Raw genomic sequence first — 15,104 nt, 5'->3', positions numbered from 1 at the left:
TTTATTTCCAAACTAATTTATTTCTCAGAGTCCAAAACTTTCTGTGAGTCCAGGCCCAGAAACTTCCCCGGTCTTGATGGAGATCCAAGCTTCTTAAGCCTCAAACTCAAACTCAAAGTACTGTGGGTCAAAATAGTGGATGCGGACATAACCATCTTCACCACCACTGCTGTAGCTGGAGAAAGAAGAGCCAGGGACCAGTCAGGTGCCCCCTCTGGGGCAGGGAGACAGGCCTGTCGGGCAGGGCATGGTAAAGGGATAGAGGCCAGTCCCGGGCTAAGCTCAGCTCCCTGCACGGAGCCCTACCTCTTGCCATCGGGATGGAAGGCAACACTGTTGATGGGTCCGAAGTGACCCTTGACTCTTCCAAACTCTTCTTCAAAGGCCAAGTGGAAGAACCTGGAGGAGGGTGGTGGGAAGGGACAATTCACTCTCCATCTCCTTCCGAGACACGTTGGACGTACCACTCCCCAAATGCAAAGTAGAGAGTGGGGAATGTGAACAAAATAAGACGGGGGGGGGGGGGGGGGGGCAGACTGGATAGCTAACTTCCTTACTGCGTGCTGTGCAGTAAGTGTTAACTCGTTAACTCATGCATTTGATCTGTACAACTGTATGAGGTAAGTGTATTATCGCTGTCCCCATTATACGATCGCTAATCGGGCACAGAGAAATACAAGGATGTGTCCAGGGCTTCACAGTGGGTCCAAGGTCATGCTGTAACTGCTGTATCACACACCTGTCCCAGGAAGGCCACAAATCTAGCTGCACCTCCTAGCAGCCAAAGAAATAAGGGAAGTCTCGGGTATATGGTTTGTGTCCATCATGAAAGACACTCCATGGGGTTTTGACTTGGAAGAGCCCCCCCCCCCCCCCCTTTACCTGGCCTCAAACTTGCCAATCCTGGTGGAGGTGGTGGTTACATCCATGGCTTCCTGACCACCACCCAGCACCACCTGAAGGGAAGAAGAAAAGCTAGACAGGCTCAAAGGGCAGGCAAGTCCGTTTTCTGTTTCTTATCCCCAGCTCATAAGCTTTTAATATCTCCCACATCAGACTGGAAGGATGCTAAGGGCAGGGCCCAACAGATACTTTAGCCACCTCCTGCCCTATCCCCTGGTGCTGCCCAATCATTGAATCATTGCTCTGGGAATCTCCTCTCTAGCTGACATTATTTCCTCCAGAATTCAGATCTCCATTGATACCCAGATGCTGGAAGCAGTCTGAGGCTTCAGCAGAAGCCTGAGTGCGCTTCCCTTACATGGTCATAGTTGGGAGAGAGGGCAGCTGAGTTGACTGGACGTTCTGTCCGGAAAGTCTTCTGGTGTTCAAGAGTTGTGGAGTCAAAGAGCTGGAGAAGACAGGGGAAAGCAATCTGTAAAAGGAGTCTTCTTCGGGGAAGTCGGGCAAGTTGAAAGCCTTGCAGGATGGTGGGAGGAGCCCCCCACCAGGCCCCTTGCCCAGGCTCACCTTGGCTGTGTTGTCCTTGGAGGCAGTGACAAACATGGTCATATCCCTGGATAACTGGATGTCATTGATCTGTCGGGAGTGCTCCTTAACATTCACCAGTACCTCTCCAGACTGGGGAAGGCAGAAGCGGAAGAGTGAGGTTCTGGGTGGCCTGACCTCCACAGGCCCCACTGCTCAGCAGGGCTTCTATACTGCCCCCTGTCCAGGCCGGGGGAAGGGAGGTCTGGGTTGGGATGGCCTAAGTATTCCCTGAACTAACATTTACCCCCTCCAAAGCCCACATCCAAACGTGGCCCACGTATACATTTCATCAACACTGGTAGTCCATCTACGAAAATACATGCTTATGGTGACATACCTACGGACCTATTAATTAATCAGCACATTACAAGGGCAGAGCACTTTTCACTTACTCCTTTCAACAGTCACTGAATTGTGAACAGTCACAATTTGCCAAGCATTGTACTATATACTCAACACCTGTTTTCTTTCCTTTCTTTTTTTTTGAGAGAGCACACAGGGGAGGGGCAGAGAAAGAATCCCAAGCAGGCTCTGTCAGGACAGAGCCTGATGCGGGGCTTGAACTCATGAATCAAGAGATCATGACCTGAGTGGAAATGAACAGTTGGGTGTTCAACCGACTGAGCCACCCAGGCGCCCCTAAGGGACATTTTCAAAGGAAGAAAGTAAGGCTCAGAGCGATGGTGTGACCCGCTGGAGATCGTGCAACCTGTAAGGGGCAGAGTGCCTGAGCTCACCCCTCCCCAGCCAGGGGTGGAGTCACAGTCCACAAGCACTGCTGTGTGTCCAGCTTTTTTTAGATCTTCTCCAAGGGCCATTTCACCTCCTGATTTCCCTTCCCACTCGGCAACCGGCTAGCCTGTACAGTACAAAGAGCAGAATTTGAGAGTCTGCCCTCAAAAGCACCTTTCTGTGCCTCACCTTCTCTATCTAGAAAACAAGATTACTAAAAGCCCACCACCGAGGTTCACTATAGGGAGACTGGGACTGTGTCTTGTTTGACTTCGTTGTGACATGAACCTGGTCTACATTGTGCAGACACTGGTGAGATGATTAAAAGGTCTTTTGAGCACTGAGCCTCACACACACTAGACCCTCAGAGAATTTTCCTTTCCTCTCCTGAATTATTTTTGTTGTTGTTTTTAAGTAAGCTTTATGACCATTGTGGGGCTTGAACTCACGACCCCAAGATCAAGAATTGCATGCTCTATGGACTGAGTCAGCCAGGTGCCCCTTTCCTGAATTATTATTAGTTTTTAACCTTTTTAAAAAAATGTTTATTTTTGAGAGAGAGAGAGAAGACAAGTGGGGGTGGGGCGGGGGGGACAGAGGATCTGAAGCGGGCTCTGTGCTGACAGCAGCAAGCCCGATGTGAGATCATGACCTGAACTGAAGTCGGATGCTCAACCGACTGAGCCATGCAGGCGCCCCATTCCTGAATTATTTTTACCTATTCTGTGGGAAGGATGTATTTTTGTCTCCTCCATCAATGTGGACACATGGTAGGGACATATCTGGCTCCTGTATTTCGGGGAATAAGCACACCAGCTTTACAGTCAGGCCTATCTGAAGGCACAGATCAGTTCCACTCTTTGCTGGCATCAAGCATGATTCACACCTTTGACTTTGGTTTCCATTCCCTTTCTGCAGGTAGGTCTGGGGGCTAGTGGACTACAGCCAATGTTTGCTGAGTGACTAACCTTTATGGTAGTGCCCTCCAGCATTGCCCAGGCGCCCAAACAAGAAATCAAGACAGCCTGGGCTTGGCCCTGTCCTCATCCCCCATCTCATCAGTCACCCCTACATCTCTTGACTCTCAGGTGCTCCACACCTCCAGAGCTATTGCCTCACTCAGGTCCATTCTCTGAACTATGCCTGCAAAAGCCTCTAAGGAGAAAATCTGATCAGCAATAACCATTTGAAGATTCCCCTCTACCAAAAGGAAAATCACAGTTCCTTTACCTCCTGACACTCGAAAAATCTAGTCGCTATCCACTTTCTCCAATACCGTGTCCCAATGACACCAGACTCTCTTCTGACCAGTCCCCCTACTCCCTTAACTCTGTGCTTTTGTGTGCACTGTTCCTTTCACCTGTGGAACTGCCTTCTCTTCTTGCTTGAAGCTCTATTTATTCTTCATGGCTTAATGTACGTGCCACCTTCTCTGTGACGGAGGGCACTTCCTGTGCTTGGCTCAAGACCTCTGTGGTGGCACAACTCACAACCTGACTCATGTGCTAGCTGTTTGCCAGTCCGTCTCCCTGGGGACAGGGCCCATGTCTGATTCATGTATTTGTCCTAAGAGCCCAGCATGGCACTCAGTAGTGGCAGGAAAATGCTTACTTGTGATCATTATTAACCTATCCAGAGTACTCTGTGACAAGTTTTTCAAATGCCTGATGTCCTCTGATCCTTTCAATGTTTTACAGATAAACAGGCTCAGTGAAGTAACTTGCCTAAATTCACAGCTAAAAAGTGGTGTTCTTCACTGCTGTGCTATCCTGCCTTTTGAAGGGAATCGTTCTGGTGGACTTGGGCCCCACCCACCTCCTCACCTTGGCACTATATTGGTTGAGCTCTCCGCCCTCGTGGCCCGCGATGATGCACTCCCCCAGGGGTCCCCAAACGGCACTGGTGATCTTGGAATCGTTGCAAGGGATCTTCATGTAGGGCTCGTTGTTGTCTGTGTGCAGTAGAAGAGGTCAGGCCCTGGGCTCTGGAGCTATGCCCTGTACCCCAGCCCCAGTCCTCACCCCCCGAGCTCTGCCTCACCGATCTGGCTTGGATCCCGCAGGTCAAAGAAGCTCACAAAGCACTGATAGCCCATCTGCTTGTCCGTGGAGAACATGATGATGTTGCCCCCAAAGTCAAAGCCACACGTCCGGACAGCTGAATTGGTCTTGAGTAGGGCCAGCTGCTTCCCTGGAGACAGGCAGAAATCTGGGCTACCCCTTGTCCAACGCCATTGAGAAGAGGACACTCTCTACATCTACCTATCTTCCTGTTCACTGCTTCTCCTGGTCTAGTGACCCCAACCCACCGCCACCTTGGTGGCTACGCTTTGGCTCAAGATTTTTAACTTCCTCTCTGTCTCTCCTCAGACATCCTGCCGCTGTGGCACTGCTCTCATAGCGGAGGGCAAATATATCTGTCTTCTCAGAATTTCTCTGCGTGTCTCCAGTACCCAGCATAGAGCTGGCACAGAACTGGGTGCCGAGTAAATATTTATTCAATGGAGCAAGTTCATAGGCTCCCATGTCTTCGGTCTGTTCTTCCAATGCTCCCCACCGCCACCGGAGTTTGTTAAAACCAAACATGCTCTGCCCCGCTGAGGGACAGCACGCCAAGTCTGACGGAACAAAGCCAAGCTCCTGAGTTTGTCATTCATGGCCTATTCTGACCCTTGCCGGCCTCATCTTCTCTCCTATTTTGTCTCCTAAGAATCAGAAACTCCCCACAGATCAGATGACTTGGACAGGACACTTGCCATGCTTTCGTTACAGTCTGTGCCAAAGTGATGACCTCTTTCTCATCCTTTAAACCCCAGCTCACATGACATTTTTCTTGGGAAACCTTCCCGGGTTGCTTCCATCCCCAATCCAGACATCAGCTGCCCCCCTCTGGCCTTCCACAGTGCTTTGTGCTTTCTCCAACATGGCTTATGTCTCACCACAGTGCCTCCTTTTATTTTATTTTTTTAAGTTTATTTATTTTCAGAGAGAGTGTGGGAGGGGCAGAGGGGGTGGGGGACAGAGGCTCCAAAGCAGGCTCTATGCTGACAGCAGAAAGCCTGACGCGGGGCTCGTACTCACAAACCGTAAGATCATGACCTGAGCCGAAGTCAGCCCCTCAACCGACTGTGCCCTGTGTAGCACCCCTTTTCTTGTCTGTTATCCTTTCCTTGTCTGCTTCCTGTTCCTCAGAACAGGAGCCATGTCTGGATTTCTACTTCCCCAAAACGTATTCACCTAAACAGGTATACTGTAGGTTCTTGCTGTTTGAGGAAAAAGTAAACGATCCAGGCTTACCTGTTTCACAGTCCCAGAGACGACAGCTATTGTCAGCTGAGCCAGTGAGGACATGTTTGGTGTCCCCTGAAGACGGTGTTAAGAAATAGAACCCAGTTCCCTGAGCCCCTGTCCTCCTGGAACACCAACTGAATCACCTCCCCACTCAGCCCCCACCAGCCTTCCTTCCTCTCTTACCTCGGAGCATTCTACCCTCCTCATCTAGAACTGCAACTTGTCCTGACTGTTCCCCCAACCAGGGTACGGACTGGGGATTAGGAGGTAGATATCGTTCCCTAGACCCACAATATCATCCCAAACTCTCAACTCCAAGTTGGCGGCCTCTCCGTTGCTGGCAGACCCTGGGAGCACAGACTCAGAGCAAAGACAAGGATACAGTCGGCATCCACACACCACACAGCTCCAGTATGGCCCATGTAAGTGCCCAGCCTCTCACCGTTCACAGAGTACCATACATTGACGATCTGGAGGAGTTAATGACAGCGACACGTGGTAAACATCCCAAGCAGAGCAATGGCCTTCTATTTAGAGGTTCCCCAGGAACCCTCCACAGCCTCTACTGAGGCCACGTTTTACCCTCTCCTGCTCATTTCTTGGGAAACAGCAGGTTGCTGGTAAAAAGAACAACTCCTAGATCCTTCCCCTTCCTGCAGGTAAGTGGCAGGGGCACCAGGAGGCTTGCAAAAACATCTCCAAGCCATTGTCTCAGTCCTCCCCCAAACTCTCAAATACAGTGCTTCTCTCCTCTGAGCTTCTTTTCCTATCTGTAAAATGGCCACAACAATAATGCCTTCTTCAAAGGGTAGCTGTGAAGCTTCAATAAAATGGTGTCTAAGGGATTTAAAATATACATGACTAACAATTCTTCACTCATACACACCGGGTACTTACTGTGCTAAGCTCCTTACTTGAATCTCATTTAACCCTGAAGGCAACCCCACGAGGGAGGTACTATTTGTACCCATAATGTATAAAAAAGGAAATGAAGTTTAGAAAGATTAAATGACAGGCTCAAAGTCACACTGCTATTGGACGTGGGAGTCACGACTCAAATCAGGTCTGTAGGCTTCCCAACTCCCACTTTGAGCCACTAGAGTTAACGTCTTGCATAGGGAGGTGCCTCAAAGGGCAGTGCTGTGAGAGGCTGTTTGCACTCAGTGAAAGGCGGGATGGGGCCCAGAAGGACCGACTGAAATGAGCCCAGGGACACCCCCATAAATCCTCTGTTGTCCCTCACAGTCCAAGGATCAGCTGTCCTTTTCTAGAGATGGTGTGTTCCCCTACCTGGAAGGATAGTTTTGTTCTTTCTCAGAATGGTCTCTTCCCAGTCCCCTGAAGGGACTGACTCTCATCTCCGTCCCCCTTCCACAATGGTCTGTGGCTTTTTTCCTCCTGGCTACTCCTTCCTTCTACCAACAACTGCGTTTTCCAGGTAAAATGCTCTCTCCCGGGATGGTCTCTCCCTACTTCTCAGAATGGGGCGCTCTTTGGTTCTCCTCTCGGGCAAAACTGGCTTGTCCACCCACCGCCCAGTGAGAGTGAACTCGCTCCCTCTCGGCCCCTGCTGCAAGGTCCCGCCGGCCCGCCCTCTGCCGACGCTCACAGGGTCCTTGGCCACCGTGAAGAGGAGGTCTCCCTCGCGGTTGTACTTAATCTGCGTAATGGACCGCTCATGGCCCTGCAGCAGGATCGGCTTCTGTGAAGACAAGACGGGAGTGTCACCGCCAAATATCGGCCCCTGCTCCAGCTCCAGACCCCCAAAGAGCCCCCATGCTAACACCCCAGCTCAGGGGAACTCACCATCCCTGCGTTGACGAAAGGAAAGCAGCAACGTGAGTGGGACCGGAAGGGGCTTAGCGCCACTTCCGGACTGTGGGTCTCCGCCCCTTCGCTCCCGGAAGTGGCAGGGAGCGGCGTCGCCATGGCGGCATCTCTAGGTGGGTAGGCGGCCCAGCCCCTCTAGGGGCTTCCCGAGCCTTGCCCCGAGTTCATTTCCTGCTCCACCTTCACCACTTAACCTCGACCCCTGTCCCAGCCCCAGCCCCAAACTTTGGGCTCCTGGATCCATCTCCTCGGCCTCCAGGGCCCTGCCCTATTCGCCAGTCTCACCCGGGGCGTTGGAGAGCGAAGGAGAGATGTGGCAGCGGGTGGCTGAGGAGGGGAGGCCAGAGGAGGGCTTGGCCCCGCGGGCGGCAGTTTGGTGGGGGTGAGGGTCACTCGCGTCTCCATCCAGGGCAGGTGCTGGCTCTGGTGCTGGTGGCTGCCCTGTGGGGTGGCACACAGCCGCTGCTGAAGCGGGCCTCCTCCCGCCTGCAGCAAGTTCATGAGCGGACCTGGGCCCGGCAGTTGCTGCAGGAGATGAAGACCCTCTTCTTGAACACTGAGGTACGTCTGTGAATGGCCCCTTTCTCGCGCATAGCTGCTAAAAATGTGGTCTCTGGGGGCGCCTGGGTGGCTCAGTCGGTTGGGTGCCGACTTCGGCTCAGGTCACGATCTCGCGGTCCGTGAGTTCGAGCCCCGCATCGGACCTCTGTGCTGACAGCTCAGAGCCTGGAGCCTGTTTCAGATTCTGTGTCTCCCTCTCTCTGACCCTCCCCCATTCATACTCTATCTCTCTCTGTCTCAAAAATAAATAAACGTTAAAAAAAATTAAAAAAAAATAAAATAAATTTTAAAAAATAAATAAATAAAAATGTGGTCTCTGGAGTCAAACAAATCTGAGTCAGAGTCTGCTCCCCACCAGCTCACTCGCCGGAAGCTCTTAGATGAGACACCTGTCCTGCTTGAGCCTCAGTTTCATCATCTGTAAAATGGGAAAGAATGTTAACCATCTTATAGGGTAGTTGTGAGGATTCAGTGAGGTGAGGCACATAAAGCACTTAACTAGTACACAATTGGTGTTCAATCTATGGCTGCTGTTACTAATGTTTTATTATGGTGATCCCTCCAACAGACCTTTCCAAGGGAGGACTTGGGGCTTAAATTGACCCTGGGGTGGGAAGATCTAGAGAACTACCCCTGACCTCAGTGCTGCCCGTCTAGGCTAGTGGGAAAGACAAGACACAGACACAACCACCTCTCTGGGCTAAGGGCTATGAAAGAGGTACAGATTAGGTGCCTCCTGAGTTCACAGGAGGGAGGTTGGAGCTAGGAGCCTGGGGGAATGCTTTCTGGAGGGAGTGACATTGGCACTCAGGGACTTGCAGGAGGGGGAAGATGGGAGTAGCAGGGCTGTGGGAGGGGCATTCAAGGCAAAGGCATGGAGTTCAGTCAGTAACTTCCTGTCTGCCCTGAAGGGTCCTTTTCAGAAGGCTAAACACTCTCTGGGCCCTTAGAGCTACCCCTCCTTCTGAGGAAAGGCATAGCTAGAAGCTCAAAGAAGGCAATGCTGCTCAGTCAAGCATCACACTGACTGCAGATTTCTTCTGTTTCCAGTACTTGATGCCCCTTTTCCTCAACCAGTGTGGCTCCCTTCTCTACTACCTCACCTTGGCATCAACAGGTGGGTTTCTGACTTAGAACTGCCATGCTCAGTGGTGGAAGCCACCCAGAAGAGTCACTTGGGGAGGGTGCCTGAAACACCTTTTTTCCATGAGTGAGGGAGAGCCCACTATCTCCAGTTCCCTCTCTGCACCCTCTTCCCTGAGCAGTTGGGGCACAGTGGGCTGATGATGAGTATGCTGCCAGGCATTTGGGTTGATCTGAAGCCCAGCAGTCTTGCGCAGCAGCAGAGGAAGAGGGAAGGTTCATTTTGCTGTGCTGATGGCTGGCGCTGACACTCTTGTTTCCACTGTGTGCTACCTGTCTGACCCTGTGTAAGTCTCTTAATTGAGCGTTGGTTTCATAGGATGGTCTTCTTGCCATTGAGAGAATTAAATTCAGAGTATGAGAAACATCTAGCAGAGTACCTGGTGCACACTGTAGGAGCTCAATAAATATAAATTTCCTTTCCCCCACTGATTGATGACTGTCCTCTACTGCATCAGATACTGTGCTGGTTTTACACATTTTATAGCCATACCTCAGAGATACTGCAGGTTTGGTTCCAGACTACCGCAATAAAACATATATTGCAGAACAAGGCAAATGAATTTTTTCGTTTCCCAGTGCATATAAAAGTTATGTTTAGGGGCATCTGCTGGCTCAGTATGTGGAACATGCAACTATTGATCTCAGGGTTGTGAGTTTGCGTGGAGAGTTTACTCAAGGATAAGATTTAAGTGGGAATGCAAGCTGGTGCAGCCACTCTGGAAAACAGTATGGAGGTTCCTCAAAAAACTAAAAATAGAACTACTCTATGACCCACCAATTGCACTACTAGGTATTTATCCACGGGATACAGGTGTGCTGTTTCAAAGGGACACACGCACCCCCGTGTTTATAGCAGCACTGTCGACAATAGCCAAAGTATGGAAAGAGCCCAGATGTCCATCGATGGATGAATGGATAAAGAAGATGTGGTATATATATATATACGATGGAGTATTACTCGGCAATCAAAAAGGATGAAATCTTGCCATTTGCGACTACGTGGATGGAACTGGAGGGTATTATGCTAAGTGAAATTAGTCAGTCAGAGAAAGACAAAAATCATATGACTTCACTCATATGAGGACTTTAGGAGACAAAACAGATGAACATAAGGGAAGGGAAACAAAAATAATATAAAAACAGGGAGGAGAAGAAAACAGAAGAGACTCATAAATATGGAGAACAAACAGAAGGTTACTGGAGGGGCTGTGGGAGGGGGGATGGGCTAAATGGTAAGGGGCACTAAGGGGTCTACTCCTGAAATCATTGTTGCACTATATGCTAACTAATTTGGGTGTAAATTTTAAAAGATAAAAAATAAAGTTAAAAAAGAATAAGATTTAAAATAAAAATTAAAAACAAAAAGTTATGTTTATACTATTCTGTAGCCTATTACGTGTGCAATAAAATCATGTCTACTACAACAACGCACATATTTTAATTAAAAAATACTTGGGGCGCCTGGTGGCTCAGTCGGTTGAGAGACTGACTTTGGCTCGGATCGTGGGTTTGAGCCCCGTGTCAGGCTCTGTGCTGCTTGGAGCCTGAAGCCTGCTTCAGATTCTGTGTCTCTCCCTCTCTCTCTCCCCCTCCCCCACTTGTGTGCATGTGCTCTCTCTCTCTTACAAATAAGTAAAAAAAAAAAATTTTTCTTTTTAATCTTAAAAAAATACTTTATTGCAGGGGCACCTGGGTGGCTCAGTTGGTTAAGTTCAGTTGGTCCGACTTTGGCTCAGGTCATGGTCTCACAGTTCGTGAGTTTCAGCCCTACACAGGACTTCATGCTGACAGCGGTGAGCCTGCTTGGGATTCTCTCTCTTTCCCTCTCTCTCTGCCTCTCCCTCCCACTCTCTCTCAAAATAAATACATTTAAAAAAATAAATAAACATTAAAAATACTTTATTGCTTGAAATGGTAACCATCATCTGAACTTTCAGCAAGTCATAATCCCTGATCACAGATCAGCATGACATGTATAATAATAAGGAACAGTTTGAAATACTGCAAGAATTACCAAAATGTGACACAGACATACAAAGTGAGTAAATGCCGTTGGAAAAATGACAACGATAGACTTGCTCGATGCAGGGTTTCCACAAACCTTCAATTTGTTAAAAACACAGTATCTGCAAAGTGCCATCAAGAGAAGTGCAATGAAATGACGCCGGATTTCTATTGGATTGTGATCATGATGCTATGAAGCAGACATGATACCCGTGTAGGAGGTGAAGTTACAAAACTTGGGGCAATTTATTTCCCTTCTCTGAAGTCAAGCATGTTAGTGCAGAAGGATTTGAAGCTATGTATTACTCCAAGGTTATGTTCTTGAACTTGACTATGAGAAGTCCCCCTGCTGTGGTTTTGTCTCCCGTGGAATCTCACCCAGGCCCCAGAGAGCTCTGGAGAACCCCCCCAGAGGCCACAGAAGGGGGAGGAGACAGGCTGACCTCAAGACCTACCACTTCAGCGTCAATTAGAGGCTACATTTATCCCTTTTACATGTGGGGCTTCTCATAAGACATCTTTTTTTTTTTAATTTATTTTCAGAGAGACAGAGACAGTATGAGTAGGGGAGGGGCAATGAGAGAGGAAGAAAGAGAGAGAATCCCAAGCAGGCTCTGCACTGCCAGCACAGAGCCTGATGTGGGGCTTGAACCCACGAACTGTGACATCATGACCTGAGCCGAAATCAAAAGTCAGATGCTTAACTGACTGAACCACCCAGATGCCCTGAGACGTCATTTTTAAAAAAGGTTTATTTATTTATTTTGAGAGAGAGAGAGTGGGGAGGGGCAGAGAGAGAGGGAGAGAGAGAATCCCAAGCAGGCTCCACACTGCCAGCACAGAGCCCGATGCAAGGCTCAATCTCACGAACTGTGAGACCATGACCTGAGCCGAAATCAAGAGTCAGATGTCTAAACTGACTGAGCCACCCAGGCGCCCCATAAAACATCATTTAACAGGAAGTCTGAGCACCTGGGTGGCTTAGTCGGTAGAGCATGTGACTCTTGATCTCAGGATCGTGAGTTCAAGCTCCCTGTTGGGTGTGGAGATTACTTAAATAAAACTTAAACCCCAAAAGTTTGAAAAGCAAATAAAAGCAAGTTTGAAAGCCTCTGGCACTCCCTGCTGCCCAAGAATGCCAGCTGACTGCAGTTAGCCCCTTACCAAGTTTTGAGCAGATGGCAACATTAGAGTCCTGTTATCTCCTCTCCTGCTCTACATCCATCTTTTAGCATCTGTCTGTTCTAGTAATCAACAACAGTGGTCACTTTATTAAAGATGTATATCTTCAGCCAGGAGCTAGACACATTATCCCGTCTTATCTTACCGCAGCGCTGTGGTACGGAGGCGGAGGCGTTGTCACCTTGCTATCACTGTTGTACTTGTAGACTGCAGAGGTCAAGGGCCTAACCAAGGCGGCACAGGGAGACCTAGGTCAGCCTCACTCCAGTGCCCTTGCTCTTCCATAGCCCCGTGCTGCTTCCCCTCCCCATCTACTGTTGCACACCAGTCGATAGCAGTCCTCGCATTCCATGGAAGGTGTGTGAGCCCCAGGAAGCAGCTCTGAGTAGGTAGTTGGGTCAGTTTCTTGGGTGGGGAATGCCATCCATGGTGGGGACTCTCGGGATGAGAAACAGGACAGTTCCTCCTCTTCCTGAAGCAGGTGAGGCCGGGAATGCTGGGAAGGAATGAGCTGACTCAGGAGCCAACGTGAGCAGTTGGCTTGGCAGTTATTAATCTTGTCATCATAAGTAGCTCAGTTTCTGATTTAAACTTTTTTTTTTTTGTATGCTTGTGTAATAAGCACACTTAACATGAGGTCTATTTTCTTAAAATGTTTTTTTTTTTTTTTTTTTTTTTTTTTTTAAGTAAGCATTTTGGGGCGCCTGGGTGGCGCAGTCGGTTAAGCGTCCGACTTCAGCTCAGGTCACGATCTCGCGGTCCGTGAGTTCGAGCCCCTCGTCGGGCTCTGGGCTGATGGCTCAGAGCCTGGAGCCTGTTTCCGATTCTGTGTCTCCCTCTCTCTCTGCCCCTCCCCCGTTCATGCTCTGTCTCTCTCTGTCTCAAAAATAAATAAACGTTAAAAAAAATAAATAAAAAATAAATAAAGTAAGCATTATGCTCAACGTGGGGCTTGAACTCACGACCCTGAGATCTAGAGTCACACGCTGTACCGACTGAGCCAGCCAGGTGCCCCCATCTTCTTAAATAGCTTAAAATATAACTTTTTAAGAAGATGGGGGCACTTGGGTGACACAGTCGGTTAGGCCTCTGACTCGATCTCAGCGCAGGTCATGATCTCACAGTTTGTGATTTCAAGCCCCTGCATCTAGCTCTGCACTGGCAGTGCGGAGCCTACTTGGGATCCTCTCTGCCCCTCCCCTGCTCTCTCTCTCTTTCTCTCTCTCAAAAAATAAATGAACTAAACTAAATAGATAAATAAATAACATTCTCAGTCGGCCTCAATTTACGTGTCCCCTCTGAGCTTTTGTTTTCTTTATGCAAAATGACAACGCTCTTCTTGCAGTGTTGTAAGATATGTCTGTAAGATACAAAGCACCCAGCACACAATTTGCACTTACTAAGTGATGACTGTGTTTTTGCACTCGTCCTCCTGCATCCTTTGGGCTTTGTGGCCTGTCCAGATACCCTTGGGATCTCAGAAGCTCTCTGAGTACAAAGACCTTATCCTTATCGGCCAACCAGGTGGTCGCCGACCACTATATAGTTCAGGTCTTCATGCTGGAATTGAGGGAGCACCAAATTTAGAGTCAGGAAACCTGGCTGGAATCTTGAGCTTTGCTCTGATTTCATCTGGAAAGAGATACTTTTTTTTTCTTTTCTTTCCTTTTTTTTTTTTTAAACAGGCTGTCTTGATAAACTGTGTTTTGTGCGTAGAAAGGCATTTTTTGGCATCTCAGAGATTTTTTTTCATTCTGATCACTCAGATCTGACCCTAGCTGTACCCATCAGCAACTCTCTGGCCATCATCTTCACACTGATTGTTGGGAAGGTCCTTGGAGAAGATATTGGTGGAAAAGGTAAGTTAGACTGCTTGCAAGTGCAGGAAGCCGCTACATGGGCCTTGCCACCCCTGGTTAGTCCTTTCCAGAGCCATCTCCCAAGGGCAGGGGAGGAGAGGATCTTTCCCCATCCCACCCCTTTCTTCTGCAGCTCTTCCTTAGAGCCATCAGAGTTTCCTTCCCCTGGGCGTTCTGGGGACAGACCCCATCTGAGCTGGGCGCTCAGCCCTGCACCAGCTCCTCCTAGCGTGGCTGGGCTCAGCCCCTCGATTTCTGCCCATTCTCCCAGGAGCATTCACAGGCATGGTGCTCACCATGGCAGGAATTACACTCTGCGTCACAAGCTCCGTGAGCAAGACCCAGGGGCAACTGTCTGCCCGTTGAGTGGGCCGATGCCACCCTGCAGCGCTTCTGTCTCCAGGAAGCCCCTGAGCTGTGAGGTGCAGCCTCACGTGAGGTGCAGCAGATGGACCTAGCACTTCCCCGCCTGAGCCTCAGCGTCCTCCTCTCTTAGGGGGCTAAGAGCTACCTCGTGGTGGATTGCACAAGAGAACTGGAGCAAAAGGGTTTTGTAACTTCCGAGATCTGTTCGACTGCTAGGATTTAGCACAAGAGACTTCACGCTCCTCCAGCGACCCTTCTGCCCCAGCAGCCCTCTTCGTGCTTTCATGTCAGGCCCCCAGCCCAGCCACTGTCACTATGGCCTGATCCGGACTGTCACAGCAGCAGGGTCCATGGACTGCATGGAGACAGCCAGCTGTAGTCTGAGCCAGAAATGCAAACAGAAGGCCTCCAGAGCTGTCAGGGGCCCCCGCTGCCTGAGGGGCATCTGAGGGGATGAATGGCAGGTGTAGAGATGAGCGGTCTGGTAGCATCGCCTGTCCCACCCATGAGATGGGTGGAAATCCTCACCAGCCTGCCCCTCTCAGACAGCCAGCCTCCTGTGGGCCCCTGCACCACCTCACTCCAGCCATGTGGTACGGTACCTGGCTAGCAGTAGCCTCAAATAAATCTGCACTAAACAGAC

The 15,104-nt window shown here is 49.6% G+C and overlaps 2 protein-coding genes across 2 annotated transcripts; one reads left to right on the top strand and one right to left on the bottom strand.

Annotated features, from left to right (window-relative positions):
- On the bottom strand, positions 1 to 7,457 carry EIF3I (eukaryotic translation initiation factor 3 subunit I). Its single transcript, XM_015080602.3, has 11 exons — positions 7,320 to 7,457; positions 7,123 to 7,215; positions 5,896 to 5,983; positions 5,520 to 5,585; positions 4,264 to 4,413; positions 4,047 to 4,174; positions 1,471 to 1,581; positions 1,262 to 1,351; positions 883 to 956; positions 307 to 399; positions 1 to 175 (listed from the first exon to the last, which is right to left on the bottom strand). The coding sequence occupies exons 1-11, from the start codon at positions 7,440 to 7,442 to the stop codon at positions 94 to 96; spliced, it is 1,098 nt and encodes a 365-aa protein (XP_014936088.2). The 5' UTR covers positions 7,443 to 7,457; the 3' UTR covers positions 1 to 93.
- TMEM234 (transmembrane protein 234) lies at positions 7,335 to 15,104 on the top strand. The gene is made up of 5 exons (XM_015080604.3): positions 7,335 to 7,456; positions 7,753 to 7,904; positions 8,955 to 9,021; positions 14,003 to 14,095; positions 14,367 to 15,104. Exons 1-5 carry the CDS (start codon positions 7,441 to 7,443, stop codon positions 14,459 to 14,461), a joined length of 423 nt encoding a protein of 140 aa, XP_014936090.2. The 5' UTR covers positions 7,335 to 7,440; the 3' UTR covers positions 14,462 to 15,104.

This window comes from Acinonyx jubatus, chromosome C1, assembly GCF_027475565.1.
Source record: "Acinonyx jubatus isolate Ajub_Pintada_27869175 chromosome C1, VMU_Ajub_asm_v1.0, whole genome shotgun sequence".
Taxonomy (NCBI): Eukaryota; Metazoa; Chordata; class Mammalia; order Carnivora; family Felidae; genus Acinonyx; species Acinonyx jubatus.
Note: the sequence above shows the minus strand (reverse complement) of the source record. Positions and strands in the feature narration are given on the sequence as shown.